The sequence below is a fragment of the Scleropages formosus genome, chromosome 14, assembly GCF_900964775.1.
Source record: "Scleropages formosus chromosome 14, fSclFor1.1, whole genome shotgun sequence".
Lineage (NCBI taxonomy): Eukaryota > Metazoa > Chordata > Actinopteri > Osteoglossiformes > Osteoglossidae > Scleropages > Scleropages formosus.
This window is the reverse complement of record NC_041819.1, coordinates 12,285,629-12,303,318: the sequence shown is the minus strand read 5'-3', so window position 1 is coordinate 12,303,318 and position 17,690 is coordinate 12,285,629. Positions and strand designations below refer to the sequence as shown.

At 42.7% G+C, this 17,690-nt stretch overlaps 1 protein-coding gene across 4 annotated transcripts in view; it reads right to left on the bottom strand.

The window, feature by feature from the left end:
* Positions 1 to 1,596: 1,596 nt before the first annotated feature.
* LOC108920057 (collagen alpha-2(IV) chain-like) overlaps positions 1,597 to 17,690 on the bottom strand; it is a 42,605-nt gene continuing 26,511 nt past the window's right edge. For 3 of the 4 annotated variants that reach the window (XM_018728524.2, XM_018728522.2, XM_018728523.2), the window contains exons 5-47: positions 17,535 to 17,669; positions 17,376 to 17,420; positions 17,099 to 17,215; positions 16,901 to 16,969; positions 16,595 to 16,630; positions 15,691 to 15,744; positions 15,492 to 15,527; positions 15,351 to 15,392; positions 15,129 to 15,185; positions 14,893 to 14,952; positions 14,646 to 14,693; positions 14,501 to 14,536; positions 14,210 to 14,254; positions 13,771 to 13,822; positions 13,039 to 13,152; positions 12,780 to 12,926; positions 12,638 to 12,709; positions 12,398 to 12,549; positions 12,089 to 12,161; positions 11,501 to 11,607; positions 10,621 to 10,804; positions 10,185 to 10,250; positions 9,922 to 10,020; positions 9,611 to 9,832; positions 9,248 to 9,409; positions 8,786 to 8,956; positions 8,401 to 8,544; positions 8,164 to 8,289; positions 7,883 to 8,064; positions 6,820 to 6,883; positions 6,628 to 6,702; positions 6,394 to 6,501; positions 6,087 to 6,194; positions 5,923 to 5,994; positions 5,606 to 5,731; positions 5,308 to 5,424; positions 4,793 to 4,954; positions 4,031 to 4,129; positions 3,563 to 3,709; positions 3,071 to 3,187; positions 2,770 to 2,961; positions 2,305 to 2,591; positions 1,597 to 2,005 (exon numbers count right to left, since the gene is read on the bottom strand). In XM_018728524.2, the coding sequence (XP_018584040.2) occupies positions 1,754 to 2,005; positions 2,305 to 2,591; positions 2,770 to 2,961; positions 3,071 to 3,187; positions 3,563 to 3,709; positions 4,031 to 4,129; positions 4,793 to 4,954; positions 5,308 to 5,424; positions 5,606 to 5,731; positions 5,923 to 5,994; positions 6,087 to 6,194; positions 6,394 to 6,501; positions 6,628 to 6,702; positions 6,820 to 6,883; positions 7,883 to 8,064; positions 8,164 to 8,289; positions 8,401 to 8,544; positions 8,786 to 8,956; positions 9,248 to 9,409; positions 9,611 to 9,832; positions 9,922 to 10,020; positions 10,185 to 10,250; positions 10,621 to 10,804; positions 11,501 to 11,607; positions 12,089 to 12,161; positions 12,398 to 12,549; positions 12,638 to 12,709; positions 12,780 to 12,926; positions 13,039 to 13,152; positions 13,771 to 13,822; positions 14,210 to 14,254; positions 14,501 to 14,536; positions 14,646 to 14,693; positions 14,893 to 14,952; positions 15,129 to 15,185; positions 15,351 to 15,392; positions 15,492 to 15,527; positions 15,691 to 15,744; positions 16,595 to 16,630; positions 16,901 to 16,969; positions 17,099 to 17,215; positions 17,376 to 17,420; positions 17,535 to 17,669 (4,779 nt within the window). In that variant the 3' untranslated portion in view covers positions 1,597 to 1,753. The remainder of the gene's footprint in view (positions 2,006 to 2,304; positions 2,592 to 2,769; positions 2,962 to 3,070; positions 3,188 to 3,562; positions 3,710 to 4,030; positions 4,130 to 4,792; positions 4,955 to 5,307; positions 5,425 to 5,605; positions 5,732 to 5,922; positions 5,995 to 6,086; positions 6,195 to 6,393; positions 6,502 to 6,627; positions 6,703 to 6,819; positions 6,884 to 7,882; positions 8,065 to 8,163; positions 8,290 to 8,400; positions 8,545 to 8,785; positions 8,957 to 9,247; positions 9,410 to 9,610; positions 9,833 to 9,921; positions 10,021 to 10,184; positions 10,251 to 10,620; positions 10,805 to 11,500; positions 11,608 to 12,088; positions 12,162 to 12,397; positions 12,550 to 12,637; positions 12,710 to 12,779; positions 12,927 to 13,038; positions 13,153 to 13,770; positions 13,823 to 14,209; positions 14,255 to 14,500; positions 14,537 to 14,645; positions 14,694 to 14,892; positions 14,953 to 15,128; positions 15,186 to 15,350; positions 15,393 to 15,491; positions 15,528 to 15,690; positions 15,745 to 16,594; positions 16,631 to 16,900; positions 16,970 to 17,098; positions 17,216 to 17,375; positions 17,421 to 17,534; positions 17,670 to 17,690) is intronic. The other variant, XM_018728525.2, reaches the window with a different exon arrangement.

The following is a 17,690-nucleotide window of genomic DNA, read 5'->3' as shown; positions in this document are numbered from 1 at the left end:
GCCTTCTGACGGACTGGCATCCCATCCTGGGTGTGCCCCCTTCCCCTCCAGCCTCATGCCCTGTGTTGCCGCGACCCTCTCGGGACGGGCGGCTTCAGACAATGTGTGTGTGTGGCCTTTCTTGCCAACAAATCAGAGTTCTGCATAACCCTTTACGTGTCAGCTGCTCCCCTCCACTAGCTTCACCATGCAGATGGGTCCCCTCAGTCCCTATGTTCTGGCAATAGATCAATGGCCACTGGATGCAACACATCACTTGCTTCTTCAAGGCTCAGTCTTTCTCATTCCGTTACTTCTCCCCAGGTATCATCGAGTTCCTTGAGTATGTCTAACATGCAACAACTAAAAATTTAACAGAAAAAAAAATTAAATTCTGAACTTAACCTGCACTGACTGCTGTTGATTGTTCATTTCTCTGGTATGCACATTAATAATTTACATGCCATTAAAACCACCGATTTATACACAAAAAAAGATGCAAGCGATCTAGTAAAGGTGCCGAGCAATTAAGAACCGGACTTTTTCTATCAATAGGAGATACACTCATGTAAAACAACGCATGCTGTGTGTTTGTGTGCTAGTCTTGCCTTTACATTTTTAACCACGTCAAGCCTGGACAAATGCCACCACTGGAGTCTTTACCTGCTGCTACTCCTTTGGCTGCAGCCTACTTGTCCTTTTCTCTTCAAGCAAAAAAAGGTAATGTATGCAATAGCAGTAAGACATAAATCCTGCAAAAGGTTAAAAAAAATAAGTGGTGCTAATAAGTAAGCATGAGTACAAATAAAAATTGATTTGTAGCAGTGTTTATTTAGTACAATTACATTTTACAAATGTGAAAAGCAGTTGCAAATCTGTGTTTTTCAGATATAAACATTTTTCCTGACATATTCATAACTAACAAGGTGTAGTGGACACATATTATTCTATTATAACGTAGACACAGTACATTCCCTTCTGGCTGGAGCCAAGCAACAGAGACATTTTTTAATGCGTTCTGCAAAAACAATGGATTTAAATGGACAATAGTAATCTTTCTAGTTTTGCTGTTCTTTGAGTAGGTCGTAAACCAAGAAATTCTAATGTCATTCTCTTTATAATTTGTTCCCAGATAGAACTTTAGCTGCCATGATGTGTTTGGTTTTTAAAATTGTATTGCGCACTGAAAGTGCAGTAGCATTAGACACGTGGAAACAGTTTGTAGCACTGAAAGTAAAAAAATAAACCTATGTACACATAAAATCACATCGAGGAATGCAAATGTTTCAAAAAAATCAAGTGAAATGTTAACTGACTTGTACAAATACAGTGAAATAATAAAATAATACAAAAAGTGCATAAAACATTTTCTTGTAAATATTCTCTGGATTAGAGGGGGTGCGGTGGCGCAGTGGGTTGGGCCGCAGTCCTGCTGTCCGGTGGGTCTGGGGTTCGAGTCCCGCTTGGGGTACCTTGCGACGGACTGGCGTCCCGTCCTGGGTGTGTCCCCTCCCCCTCCGGCCTTACGCCCTGTGTTGCCGGGTAGGCTCCGGTTCCCCGTGACCCCGTATGGGACAAGCGGTTCTGAAAGTGTGTGTGTGTGTGTGTATTCTCTGGATTATTAATGAAAAATATGCAATGAGGTAATAAATAATTTCCAAATAAAAATGTGAACATAATTTTGACGATTTGAAACTACTTACTGTTGTCCTTTTGACCGTGTGACAATATGCTTCTGTGGAATGATGGGTAAAACCAGAGAGGTCGAGGAAGGTCACAGGTTCTTCATGCACACCTGACAGCGGCTGATCTGAGACAGGATCTGGCCAGCTTTGAGAGTCTTGGTGGCTGACGAGCTCTGGAAAGTCTGCGCGATGGATGCTAGCCAGAAACTCTGCTTGCTGGAGAAGTAGTGGCAGGTGCCCCTGGCGCCGCTGCACTCGATGAAGGGTGTCGTGCGGAAGTGCTCCAGGCAGGAACCGGGTGACATGAGGGACTGACCTCCACCTTCGCCTGATGCTGTGTGCTGGACAGTAGAAATTCAAGAGAGACAGTGTATGTGGGGAGATGCAGTGCGTTGTCTCAGTCATTTGCTGCCTCTGGATTTGTGGAACTAGTCGTTTATTGAACTCAGACACTAGAGGATGTCATCGTTTCACCCTCAAGCCTTAATTTCACCCTTTTTTAACATCTAAATAAGAATGATTACATTAACATCAACAGTGTGTCAGAGTTCACTGCCTCTTCTGGCTGTGCAGCTACAAGCCTGAATGAAGCCATTCAGGTCTTTCAGATGAATGAGAAAGTTAACAAGAAGTTCCTAACCATGAGGAAGGAGTATCCGATCCAGAGGCTTCTCCAGCCCTGGGGACACTTTGGAATGGTACTGTCCTGGCTGTGGACGGCAACGGCCACGGATGGAGCCTCACACACTGAGCAGCGGCTGACATAGGGCCTGATATCCACCCCTTCCACAGGCATCATGGGAATGGAGGCCAGTGTGGACAGCCAGTAGGATTTATCATTCCGGCTGGCGTAATGGCAAATTTCACCCGGGTGGCAATACAAGAAGGGCATGGTGTTAAAGCGCAGAAGGCATGATCCAGCCAGACCTGTATATTCACACATAAAAAGCAATACGGACAATTTTAAAAGGCCCATGAAGGCAATCAATAGTGACAATAAAAAGAAAAGAATGAATAGACAGCTTTATTTTGCTACTTCAGTGTTCTCTTAGTTTTTTTGATGTGAATCGTCTGCTCTAAAGGTTCATCCACTGAAAAGGCTCACCCAGATCCTGGTTATGGGCTTTTTCCTGGCCCTCAAAGTACAACAAGCTGTACCCCTCCCACAGTTTGGCCATGCCCAAAGGGCACATGGGTGTGTCCTCAGACTGACTGTGCCTCACCAGCAGGTAGCCCACACTGATGCTGCGGCCCGGCATGCCCGGGATACCAGGGGTTCCGGGGCGTCCTGGACTTCCTGGGGATGGTTAATTGTATATACTGTATCAAAATAACCCCGATTCCATTATTCTAATCCAGTCCTAGAATTCTACAATTGCATCCATCTCTCAAAGATGTCTTTTTACCTTTCACGCCCTGGAGACCACGATGTCCAGTGAGACCAATGTCTCCACGCTTCCCTGGTTTCCCTGGTGTACCACTCACTCCTGAGATTCCCTTTTGCCCCTGTGGGCCTATAAATCCTGGATGTAAAAGATTGAGGGACAGTTGGTACCCAGACAATAAAGAGGAACACGAGACCAGGAAAGATAAGGTCTTTTCCTCAATGGGGTAACATGGTGTGTGCGGTGCAATGCAATGGTACCAGGGTCTACGCACTGTAGCCTGGTTGGGACTTCTGACACCCAGGTAGAAAAATCTTGTGCTTAAACACTTTAGTTAAGTGTTTGAAAACACTGTCATCAGAAAAATATGATTCCCTCTCATCAAATTACCCCCACCCCAACTCATTGGTCTAGATTTTTGACTTTCAAGCCCAAGTCATGTCTTCCTTCCAAAAATGATCTTTCTTATTCAGTTTTGCACCAAGACCCTTGTTAAATTAAACCATCTCCTACCTGGCTCTCCAGGTGGTCCCTGAGGACCGCTTTCTCCCCTTACTCCTTCAGGACCTCTGATTCCACGGACCCCAGGAAGGCCCCTCTCTCCAATCTGTTTTTCTAGGATGGGTGCCACACCCCGAGAGCCAGGTTCTCCAGGTAAACCTAAAATTTAACAACAAGGAACAATTAACAAATATCATACATGTGAAAACTGAATCCTGTTTATGCTTAATTTAGCATATGTTGAGATTAAAAAAGCCCAGACATTACACTGAACCTATATGCAAACAATTAAATAAATGACCCTTGGGCACACTCCTCAGCTTTTGGCCTTTACGACCTCAGGTCTGACCCAGTCTTGCATTAAGTTCCAAAACCCCTTATTCTATACGTTGTATGACATATAAAAGCATCTCCAGACTGTCAGAAACTGTCTCTTGTGCTGCTTCTATAGGAAAGAAAATGATGAGTAATGAGTACTACCAGGTAGTCCTGTGTTCCCCTTAGGCCCAACCAGTCCTCTCTCTCCTTGGACACCAGGCCTTCCAGGAGTTCCCATCAGCCCTGGTTCTCCTTTTATTCCTTTGTGTAACAAAACAATGTAATATCCTTCTTATTTATTTAGCTGACACCTTTGCCCAAGGCAACCTCTAATTATTTACACATTCATACATCAAGATGCTGTTACTAGAGCAATTCAGAGAGAAAACCTTGCCCTGCTACTGTAAGATTCAAACCAGGGGATTTCAAACTGCAGTTCATTAGTAGTAGATACTATAGAGTCCACCACCTTTATCCAAAAAGTATTGTAGGATGGGGTTTACATTACATATCTACAAGAAAGTGCTAAGAAGTCTTTGAGGCTCACAAAGTTATATTATCTTAACCATATAACTCACACACAAACACATATTGACTGAAGCTGCTTGTCCCAGGTGGGGTCCCAGAGAACCGGAGCCTAACCCGGCAACGCAGGGCGTGGGGCTGGAGGGGACACACCCAGGATGGGATGCCAGTCCTTCACAAGGCACTCTAAGTGGGACTCGAACCCCAGACCCGCTAGAGAGCAGGACCTGGCCAAACCTGCTGCGCCACCACACCCCCATCTAAATCAGTCCAGTCCATATGATATAGTTAAATGTAAGCTCTCTCCAGTGAGCCTGTCGGTTCACATAACTTAAGCACCACTGCATAGACCAAGAAGGCAAATATCTGACCAAGATGGAGTTATATTGTATTCTCTACCTTTCATCCCTGTTGGTCCCATTTGTCCTGGGGGGCCTAGCTGTCCTTGATCTCCCTGTAGGCCTTTTACACCCCTGTGCCCAAATGCTCCAGACAAGCCTCTCTCTCCTTTATCACCAAATTGGGAATATTCACCAGCGATACCTTGAACCCCAGTGGAACCTACACAAGAAGACAAGAAAAGGTAAGACACGAGTATATCTAGCGGGATACATCATCTACCTGCAGTGATGGCTAAATATTTACATTTATTCATTTAGCGGAGACTTTTCTCCAAAGTGAAGTACATCTCATAGAAAGTACAATGTGTGCATTACATTAGCAAGAAGAGAGACATAGATGCAGACACAGGATTCTTAAGTGCAGTTAGTTTGTTTCTTTCCACCATATGAACCAATGTTCTTCACAAAAGTAGCTGCATAAAACTTTATCAGAAGTTTTATGCAGCTACTCATGTCAGAAGTCAGAAGTAAAGAAGAAACTTTATACAAGGCTTTCTATAAAATCTGCTCTACCTTTTGGTCCTTTTGGACCCGGAAAACCTTGGCTTCCCACAGGACCTTTTTGGCCAATGGTCCCAAGAGGCCCTGGAGGCCCCTGGTTTCCAGGGGGCCCAGATTCACCTTGATCACCTGAGAAAAATAAACATAAAATGGAGAACAAAAAATTCTTGCTCTTTCCATGCAGAATTAACCATGCACTTTAGAGTGAGTAATAGATTAGTACTTTTAATATACATGCTCTTGTAATTGCTACATTTTGTAGTTCTATGTGTATCAGAATTTACAAAGCACTTGTCTTGCAGTCACTAACCTGGATCTCCTTCTGTGCCCTTGAAGCCCAAAGACCCTGGCAATCCTACATCTGTACTGTGGGTCCCTGGCTCTCCTTTTTCACCTTTAGAGCCTGTCTCACCTGGCAGTCCCCAGTTATCCAAACCTTCAGGAGACATAGAGTGGCCATGTACAAGGATCTTCATAAGAATAGGTCTCAATAGGTCTTGCTCAGTACAGTAATAAAAGTTTTTATAATAAGCAGCTTCGTTAACAATAACACATTTTCTTCTACAAATATTACTCATGCTCACATATACAAATGTAATTCATATCCATTTTAAGTGAAGTTCATACCTGTGAATCCTTGAATACCCTTTTGCCCTTTAAGACCATCCAGCCCAAAAATACCCTTTAAACCAGGAAAGCCTGTAAAAGTCACAGTGATAATACCTCCTGTAACAAATCTACTACTTAAACAATGTAAATTTAAAATATTTAAAAATAAAAATGAGATTTACCTCTCTGCCCAGGAATTCCTGATGCGCCAGGTTCTCCGGGCATTCCTAGAGTCCCAGGGTGACCCTTGGGGCCCTGAGTCCCTGAGTATCCCTGCTTTCCCAGTGGCCCTAAAGAATGAAGAAAAGACCTGTTATAGTAAAAAACACCTGCAAATAAATAAAAAAAAAAAAAAAAGCAAAATCTGTCCTACTGTCAACACACACAATCATCCAGGAAAATGGTTACTTAAAATTCATTGCTTTATCAAATAAATACATCAGAAATATTTTAAAAGCAAAACTTCTACAGAAACAGCTTTTTTTTCACCTGTTAGCCCTTCTAGACCAGGCTGACCCTGAACCCCTTTTGGACCCTGAATGCCATCAAAACCAGGGCTGCCCCTGTCTCCAGGCTGGCCGAATAATCCTTTCATGCCTACAAGAGGGAAGTAAGCATCATGTCTAGATTTAGGTTCAGAGTCATTGTTGGCACTACCACCTCACACTAGTCAAGTGGATTATGACAAGTGGAGCCTGCATGTCCCTGTATTGAGAAACTTACCAGGCAGTCCAGGTAACCCACTTTCACCCCTCAATCCTGTTGAGCCAGGCAAGTCCACTACAGCTCCTTCTTCACCTGTTAGAGTTAACGACCAGTGAGACAGATTTTTATCTTGGTCATATTTTTGCAGTTCACGTGAGCAAAAATAAAATATTATTTTCTTTCTCCATCTCTTTTTATAGATGGCCATACCTTTTGGTCCGTCCAGGCCTGGATCCCCTGTAGGACCAAAGGCTCCAGATGTGCCCTTGTCTCCCTGGAAGGAAAATCAGGTGAATTTCTTGAGCTGCACTAGTTCACAATGATGCAATGACTATAATTCAGGGTGACTTGATGATGTACACCTGTCTTTCACTGGTTTAACTTGAGTGGTTTAATTGGGAATGGTCTCCCCGTATTAACTGTTTTTATTATTTTACACACACCATTGCAGGAGGCCATGGTCTGAACAAGTTTTGTGAGGCTTTTTACATACTTGCATAATGCTTCTGCATTGTGAAGGGCAGAAGAATGAACAGAGAGTTTTATTTTGCTATTTCAATATTCTCTTTGTTTTTTGATATGAATATTCTACCCTAAAGGTTAATCCACTGAAACGACTCACTCAGATCCTGGTTATGGGCTTTTTCCTAGCCCTCAAAGTTAGGGTTAAGGTTAGGGTTGGGGTTAGCGACAGTAGGTCTCCCTGCTGTATGAGCGTAAGACGACACCTTGGTTAAGGTGCGTTGTAACGGGCTTCCTTTATGTACCCATAATTTGTATGCACTTTCTGAGTTGATCGCTGGTATTACTTCTTGTACTGTGTGTTATATTCTAGAGTAAGGTGTTGTGTGTGGTTTATATTTAAGGCTTCCCCTTGACTGTATACACTTAGAATTCGCCTTGCTCTAAATATTGGAGTGATTGTGCTCCTCTATACATGTTTGTTTTAACTCTTATTTATATTTATTTTATTTAGGGGCCTTTTAGAGTTTGAAAGAATATATTTTTTTAACCTTTATAATAAACTAATAAACAGTTGCTGTGGGAAGCTACATCTCAGCCCTCAACTTTGGGGAATCAATCACTGTGGCCTTAATGTGTGCACTTGATTTTCTTTACTACTTTCCTGGACAAAATTCTCAGAGTGGCATGATCAGTTCAGGCACCTGTTGTAGCCTAAGTCTTTTAGTTGTCCATTAACTGCATGTAAGGCCCAGGGTGTACTGTGCTACTAGGTGCCTTGATACATCAGCAATGAAGTTGGTTTGCTTACCCTGGGACCAGGCATCCCAGGAAATCCCTCAATTCCTGGTGCTCCTGTTTGGCCCGGCATTCCTTTGCTTCCGGGCAGTCCTGGTGACCCCGGGCTCCCAGGAAGGCCTTTCTCATAGCTGGGTGATCCGGGCAGGCCATGAAGTCCCGGGCCTCCTGGCACACCGGGGAAGCCTTTTTGGCCTATGGTAAATAGATAACAGGGATATTTCTTACTACTAGCTCACAAGTTGCCTGTATTTAGGTTTTTAGAAACTCTTTGTCTGTCCTGACAAAGCTCACCCCTGGGTCCTGTAAAGCCATGCTCCCCTGGTATCCCATGATCACCCTTGACCCCCTTCATCATTACAATCACCCATCGTGGAATATCTGGTTCCTTACCAGGAGGCCCAATTAGACCTCGGTCACCTGAAATGAACATGGGTCATGCTGAATAAACTTCTTAGTGATGGATTTACTTTAAACTAAAAAAGATGAAGTCTCACAGATCTGCAAAGATTTACATGAAATTTGACAAACCTTTTTCACCAGGCTGGCCTATGCTACCTTTCTCGCCAGGAGCCCCAGAAGATCCAGTCTCCCCTTGCAGTCCTGTAAAGCCTTGTATGCCCTTAAGGCCAATCATACCTTGAAATCCTGAGAAGCCTGGTGAGCCTTTAGCACCTGATCAACAGAGAAAGCAAAAATACACCTTAGAATGTAACTAGAACATAACAAAACCCCATTCAAGAATGTAATTGAAATCAAGGATGCAACGTGAAACACAGGATGCAACTTAAAGGCTGACATCTTTTATTTACTATTCTTCCTGGAGTTGGAATATGTCACTGAAAGGAAGACCAGTTATGTTGTATCAAGGTAAAATAAAGAATAACATATACACACTCAACACTACAATACAAACCTTTTAGTCCAGATATTCCACGAAAGCCTAATAGACCAGCCTCTCCTGGATCTCCCTGTGCACCCACACTTCCGTTTAGGCCCAGGTCACCACGTTCACCTCGTTCCCCTTTAATTATTGAGGGCCCTGGTGGTCCTGGGTCGCCACCATCCCCTCTGTCTCCAGAGAAACCTTTGTATAATGACATAAACTGTAGTGTCAAATGTGTTACATACACAGTCACAATATTGTCTTAGTATGTATGATGACAGCAACTTACATGTTACATTAGAAGTAAGACACATTGTGACAGAAGCACACAGCGGAAACCCAGAAAGTCCAGAAAATAAGTTAAAATATGATGCACAACATCAACACAAGAAAAAACACAAAACATAGGCTTGAAACAATAAATGTTTTAAACACTGTTGAAGCAGTTCAGAACTTATTTAATTTGTTTCCAGTTATGAAATATCGCATCACCTGGTTCACCAGGTGGGCCTGGGGGGCCTGGCATGCCTGACTGTCCAGAAAACCCTGGAAATCCATATCTGCCTGGTAGCCCGGGTTCCCCTTCTTCCCCTTGCAAGCCCGCAGAACCTATTTCACCTTTTGGCCCACGGACACCTGGCATTCCTCTCCTCCCTTTAAGTGTGAAAGACAGTAAGAAAATTCACATATCCTGAATGTAAAGAGGACAGATAACCCTTTTCATAATTTCAGTGTATTACTCATCATAATAAATGTAAGATGTAAAAGATGTAAGGTGTAAAAGTAAGAATAGCACCTTAAAATTTTATGTTGAAACTTTTATATGGTATTGGCATGCTGAAGTTTGCATTTCACCTGGGTCTCCCTGCTTGCCAGGGTCTCCTGTAAAACCTTGATTCCCTTGGGAACCAGGAGGCCCAGGTTCTCCAGGCTGTGCAGCTGGTATCCCAGTAACTTCGCCATGATGGCCCTTCAACCCAACTTCCCCCCGCTGACCTGGCTGGCCTGGTGGACCTATTGTACCCTTGCTTCCTTTGGCACCTTGCTGACCTTTGTCTCCCCGAGATCCCACAAACCCTGAAAAAATAAAAATAATCAGAAGCTATTTGTTATTTTCAAATGAGATTAAACACTACTCTCACCACCAGGTCACTTTTAACTCTCACCTGGTGGTCCAGCAGAGGCTTCTTGGCCTTGTTCCCCTCTTTCACCTTTGAGTCCTTCCTCCCCAGGCAATCCAGAGAACCCTTTGAGACCTGTCAAACCTGATACACCAATATACTCTTTATTGGCTCAACACTTTACATGTTAAGGACAAAAAAAAAAATCTTGAAAACATTGTAAGAACTGCTTATATCTGATTTTCTTTGAACTTGGTTCATGATGAAACTCACATTATGTCATTTTGTAAATTGGTAATTCTAGTTACCAGGGAAACCATCCATGCCAACAGGTCCAGGTTCACCAGGAGGTCCAGGCACTGCATTTGACTCTCCTGTGAATAATCCAAGAGTAGACTTTCAAACAACACTGTGGGATAATTTCCAACTACAGCATTTGGTTTCAAAAGAAAGCAAACGTTTCAGTATGGTGTGTTGAAAGTGGAAAAACATCCCTTTAAAACCTATGGTTTTACATGATAAGATATTTTACTTTCATCTAGCCACCATCAATAGTAGGTAAATCTAACCTCATGCTTCAGATAACACACATCTGTCATTATTAAAGAATAGAATCATCTTACATTCAGAAGCTTTCTGTGAAGTGTAATACCGTGCTGCTTTCCAGTTAATTAAGAAGGTAATTTGAATATACTGGCCTACTAATCATGTGCATTAAACACAGAGCAGGAGAAGGACACATACCAGGGACACCTGGTGGTCCCATAGTGCCTGAAGATCCGTCAAATCCAGGGTCACCAGGAAGGCCAGGCTCTCCCTTCACAATGCCCAATACAGAACCTGGTGTACCTATGGGGCCGACTTCACCACGAGGACCCGGACGACCTGGAAGACCTTTATCTCCTGGGGATCCCACAGGCCCAGAACCCTAAAGCAGTCAGACAGAAAGACCATCAACTTCATATGTAATATATACCATTGTATACAGGTTTTGCAAAGAGTGTATTATAACAGGTGGGGGTGCGGTGGGTTGGACCACATTCCTCCTCTCCGGTGGGTCTGGGGTTCGAGTCCCACTTGGGGTGCCTTGTGACGGACTGGCGTCCCGTCCTGGGTGTGTCCCCTCCCCCTCCGGCCTTACGCCCTGTGTTACCAGGTAGGCTCCGGTTCCCTGCGACCCCGTATGGGACAAGCAGTTCTGAAAATGTGTGTGTGTGTATATGCTGTGTGTATTATAACAGCACTGTTATACTTTGGGCTTCCAAACCACTGTTTCAGCAACCTATAGTGCATAGCAGTAACTTATAGCTTTATAGGTAGATTATTGCTTTCCCAACAGAGAAATATACAGGCACTTATAGGCCTTCATTTGAAGATGTCCACAGTAAAAAAAAGTTTCTAAAGTATATAACTGACCCTCGTAAAAGTGCTGTAATACCATATTCTCCTTAGCTGAGACTGCTCCTCCTCTGTAGCATTTTTGCAAGACCTTTTATAACACCACTCCAATCCACAGCATTAAGAGAATTTAAAACGTTTAGGTAGTAATAGACCCTGTAGAATGTAAATGTAGAACACTCTCCTTAACATAGTAGGATCCTGAAGAACGTAGACAAACACTCACCACAGGACCCTGTGGTCCAGGTGATCCAGAGACTCCACTTGGCCCTGACAGACCTCTTTCTCCTGGCTCACCCACTTCACCTGGGTCACCTGGGTCTCCAGGTGCTCCTACGTATTGGTTAGGGTTAGAAAAACACAATAACATAACCCAGTCAGACTGCTATCACCAAAAATAATTTGTTACATTAGGTGCCATCCTGAGTTTAAATGTGCTGCCTTTTAGCGGGAGTGCATCTTAATTTATAGTAACAATGTATTAATATTTATCATTTAAGTGAAAGTTTGAATTGACTGTTATAAAGTGAGAGGGGGGTATGGTGACGCAGTGGGTTTCACTGGGTCCTGCTCTCTGGTGGGTCTGGGGTTCGAGTCCCACTTGGGGTGCCTTGCAATGGACTTGTGTCCTGTCCTGGATGTGTCCCATCCCCCTCCAGCCTTACACCCTGTGTTGCTGGGTTAGGCTCCGGCTCCCTGCAACCCCGCATGGGACAAGCAGTTTCATACAATGTGTGTATGTGTTATAAGGTGTTTACTATTTAATATATAACAATATACATAAAAGAAAAGGAATATCAGGGAGCAAATACACCTTTTTCAATGGCATCTCTTGGTTTCCCTTTACTTCCTTTAAGCCCAGGAAGGCCTTTTGGGCCTGAGGATCCCTTTACAGAAAAGATAGATGGTGACAGGTAAGTAGGGGCAGCAATGCACAGAACTACTTTGTGGATACCAAATTCCAAAAAGACTTTAAAAAGTGGTGTACGTGATGCTTCTAAAGACTTGGAAAATTAATAATCTGTATGGTATATTTATTGGAGGTGAAAAGCTGTTGTCAAGGTATACATTTTTAAAGGACCCCCGAATACCTGTATCCATTCAAAATTCATGACTCCATTACCAGCACTCCAGTGAGCCCTTCCAGCCCAGGCTGGCCTATGTCGCCTTTCTGGCCCCATTCCCCTGGCATTCCACGGACACCTGGATTGCCAGCAGGGCCTGGGGGTCCTGCAGCTGAGTGAACGATGTCACACTGGCACAGCCCTGGTTCACCTGGATCAATAGCACAAACACTTTCACACACAGCTCATCATCCCTTTAAAGAGATAAAAGCACATGTTAATCATATACTAAAACTGACCTTTGTGTCCTTTCAGTCCAGAAAAGCCTGGTCTTCCTCTTTCACCTTCTGGGCCTCTAAACTCATTTTCCCCTATAGAAACCAAAGCTCAGTTCAAGGGTCAGTCAAATTAAATGATTTGTATATGAATTTAAGCACCTACATGATCCCGTGGGGCCTGGTGGGCCTTGAGTTCCAGGTAATCCATCTAAACCAGGGGGACCAGGCATCATAGCAGGTAACCCAGGGTCACCATCAGGACCTTTGGCCCCTTTAAGACCCTTTGGACCAAACTGCCCAGTAAGGTGCACTATGGATTGGAGGGAATCAGTACAAAATTTGTTACAATGCAAGTGGAAATGACAGAATTTGTAAGAAAGGACACAGTCCAATGAACTTGTTTTTTCTCAGTTTACTCCTACCAAGCTGTTCAGTGGCCTGAGCTGGAAGTCCAGGTTGCCCTCGTGGACCTTTCTCTCCTTGTTCTCCCCTCTCTCCTTCGGGACCAAGCTCTCCAGCAGGACCAGCAGGGCCCACTATACAGCCACACAAACCGCAACGACATTGTTTATTTACAGTATTACTGGTTGAACTGGCATTTTAGTGTTTCCTACAGGAATAGTCTTAGTCCAGGCTGTAACCTCCTGCAGGTCACCTAATATATCACAGCATGGCTCAGTGTGGGGTGGTAGAACATATAACGGAAAGGTAAACAGCTGTCTACAGCAGTGCTTGTCAAAGTAGAAGGAATACGATCTATTAAAACAGTAAACATAAATTTATTATACTTTCCAAACAACTTTAATCGTATCGTAGAATAATTTTATAGAATGTACTTTAACATAATATTGCACGGTTTGCTCATTGTAGCCATGGTAATAGTTGAATTTTTTCACTTTTTAACCATGATTTCAAATTTCATCAGCTCTGCTTTATGTATTTTGGAATTTCTTTGAAGTTTCCCGGTGACTGTAGAAGCTGCTGGCCTGTAAGTATTAATTTCAGTCTATTAGACCACACGGCCTGCAAAGTGCTGGAGAAAACATATTATACCAATGAAGTTATTTATTAGTGGGTCTAGTGAAGTCAATGTATTTGTATGATTGTACCTACTGATTAAGTAATCATTTTATTTATTAAATCCCCCTGCATACCTTTTACTGGACCTCCAAGGGATAATACTTCTCCTGCCTCTCCTTGTTCACCCTGAAATGACACACAGTTACAGCACTCACTAAAGGGGGGGGAGTGGTCACTGAGGGCAATCCTTTTTTATCAGAAGTGGTTTTAAATAGAAAATAATTGATTCAAACATATTAACTACATCAGATTGTTTTTATTTCAGTAAAAATGATCTATATATTGTAAAAAAATAAATAAATCTATCACAGTTATCAACAAGGTAGTGTTTGGTCAAACAAAAAAAAAAAGAATTCATAAAATGTTTGTATTTTATTTCTTTCAGCCAGTGCAAGCTATTAGTATAAAATGTATACTGTGCATGACTCATACTGTGTATAAATGAACACATAGTGCATGTTCAATTAGCTCTGCTAGTTTAACTTATTAATAGTATCATTGAAGTAACAGAACTTTGAGTCCAGGTTTTCCTTGTGGTCCAGGATCTCCTGCATCCCCCTAAGAGGAGATAAGAGGAAGATCAGAAAAGCACTTTCCCCCAACAAATACCATCTTCTCAGTCATTAAAGTAATTTTTCCTTTTTAAAATGCCACTGCATCAATTTTAGTTTCTTTTCAGAATGTCACAGCCATAAAGTTGTGCTCAATTTCAGCTAAAAATGTCATGTCCAACCTTGATCTGATTACATGATGTCATTTAAGAGAACAAAGCAACAAAATGAAATGACAGGTAGGAAATCATACCCTGTCTCCTGGTATGCCGGGGTAGCCCGAGTCTCCCTCAACAGAAGAACAAAATTTGTAAAAGAGCATGAAAGTACAAAAAGAAAGTACCAACAGTAATAGCAGTCCCTTTAACACAAATCAGTGGAACAAGTCTGTTTCTTACTCGTTGCCCTTGAAACCCCATAACCCCAGGCTCCCCTCTTCCATTAGTCTGAAAGGAACCAAGATAAAAATGTTCAAGTAGAGTTATTGCATGGATCGAAGTCTGAGAAGGAAAAAAGAAACTCTGGAAAAAACTTTAAACAGCTTGAAGGCATCTGGTGGAGAACAGGAGACCTAAACAGTTGTGCTCAGCCACCACGTGTGCAGTATATTCTGTCGTTTATAGTGGTTAAGTACTCAGCGCTTACATGAACAGTCATTACCAAATCTCCAGTTTCACCTTTTGACCCCTTTTCACCTTTATTGCCCTAGCAAGACAAGAAAAAGTAAGGTCAGTGCAATTCATCGATGTCTCACTGATTCTCTGAGATCCACAGTAAGTTCCACACATTTTCAGCTACTTTTGAGTTAATTTAACACAGTATCAGAATCTCAACAACACAAAAGAGGCACAAGAAGTTGTGAGCAGTGATGAGCAACTGACAGATGGCCCGGAGAGAGCTGAGGGCTGGAAGATTGGGCCTGGCTCGCCAATGTCTCCCTGTAGTTGAAGACAGGAACAAAGTGAGACATATTCAGGACACAGTAGCTGGCTCGTAGATGCCTCTTCAACAACACTACTGTAACATTCTGAGTTGTATGTCACTTTGGAGAAAAGCAGCTGGTGAACAAATAAATGTAAATGTAATTTTAGGCTCTATCTCACCCTCTCTCCTTTCACTCCCTTCAGAATTCTGATTTTTAGGCCCTATGAGCAAAAAACAATTGTGAAACGTCAGACATTAATCACATTAAACCTTAAAAACAATGATCCAGTATAAGTACTAAGATGCTATACATTGCTTACTTTTGGTCCTGGGGGGCCGGGAGGTCCAGGGGGCCCCTTGAAGTAAAGAGGAATTAACATTTATATTCTATATATATTGCATTTATATTTTCATGTGTATAAGCACACAGCCAGAGACTACATGCAGAAACTTAGAGAAATATACAGGTAGATCAAGAATATGCAGGTGTGGAGTTGTGTTATAGATACACTTGCTCACCTGCGGTCCTGCAACACCCCTGGGGCCCATTAAACCTGGGCTGCCCTGGGGGCCCTGAGACACAGAACGGGCAAAAGAGAGACAGACATTTCATATTTTCTACCTACTTCATAAAAAAAGTATGAATGGATGACAAAGTATGAATATCCACTCAAATGCTTCTTATTTTTTAACTATGTGTATATAACTGAGGCAGCTGGTATGTCACAAATTATGAAAATAGTATCCATAACCTTTCCTTCAGTGATGCAGATGTAATAATCCCTGTGAATTATGGAAAGCAGATGCTCCTAATGCCGTTTTAAAGCCAATACAAAGTAGGGCCTCCAGAAAAATAAACTGCTCTATGGCAACCGTTGGTTAGGATTTACTCATTAAAACACTAATGTAATCTTATAAAACTCTTCTTTGACACAGCCTTATAGGTGTTTATAAAACACAGCAGGCAGCTTGCCTGTCCCTGGTGGTGAGCCAAGAGACTAAGGCAACTCCAGCATTCAAACTAAGTAGTCATATACAAAATCAGTGCTAATGTATGGTGTGACTTAGATGGTATCGTGGGTCTGAGACTTGTCTTGTGTTAGCCTAATCCCAGGCATGCATGATCTCTCATCTCAAACCCCCTCTGAATACCCAGGCATGTCAGTTTTTACAGTACAGTAACACATTATGCATAACGAGTAATGTTCTTAAATAAAATGCCTATCTAAAGAGAGAATATTTTAGTGTCCAAAAACAAAAGTCTATGAGCATTCAAGACTACACCCTTAAATGATTCCAGAGAAAGACCATATGAGATCTGGAATAGACTTATATATTCTTTATAAATTATATATTATAGTATAGTATAGTATATTCTTTAAAATTACAGAAACACTGAAAAAAGCAATAGAACAAAACTCACAATAATTCCTTGGAGTCCAGGATCTCCCGAATCACCCTAAGGAATGCCAAAAACATACTTTTAATTGTACTTGGGGTAACAAGCTTGTATAGTTTTTTAATGAAACAGCGCTTAATCCCCCAAACAGAACTGTAAAAGTTAAAGTACGTCAAAGATCTGTACCGTATACAGTCTATACAGTTGTTTCCTTGTCATCCTATGTTAATACTGCAGTCCTTCCTCCTATCACTTGTACCATATACTAAAAACTGAGCAAGGAAGGATGCTGGGATTTTTGACAAATTTCTGCCAGGCTTTTTTCCTCACTCGAAATCGCTCCATAAACACGCTGAGCTCCAGAGTGTCACCTTTCTGTCCCTTGACACCATGACCACCCTGCAGGTAAAAAAGTAATGCCAGAGGATGAACAAGGGTAGAAGAGCTGTTAGACAGAATCCACAAACGGTTGTTCTGCATCTCATATTCACAAACGGTGGAGGTTGTGGACTAGACCAAAGTATGTACCGGGTAGCCATGATAGCCAGGCACTCCTGGTGGTCCTGGTGACCCCGTGTCTCCTTGTGTTCCATTGTAGCCATCAGCACCTGGTTTCCCTCGAGGTCCTGCCTGTCCTGGGTGGCCCTGAAGTTACATGATTAAATCTTCAAAACTATCCTCTTATATAGTTGTGAATTTGTAATTAAAATGGAAAGAGTTGTCCACGTTGTCGACAAATGACTTTGAATTGGACACTGTAGTCTCATCAGGGATTGTCAGACCCTGGATTCAACTTCCTACTCACTGGAATACCATCAGCTCCTGAAAACCCAGGAACACCTGTCATTCCCTGTGAAGAGAAAGATTAAAGCGCAGTACATATCAGTGGCCATCATTGACACCATTCCCTACTTTCTCTATAAGGAAAAAGTTCCTCCTTTGATGGAACAGATCTGTCACTCACAATAGCTCCTTTGGGTCCGGTGATGCCATCTGGCCCCTGGTCCCCCTTCTGTCCTTTGGGCCCCTGGAGGCCAATGTCACCCAGTTCACCTGGGAGCCCACGAGGTCCCTGAGGACCAGTAAGACCTGGCTGACCCTGTCACCAAGACACAAAAAA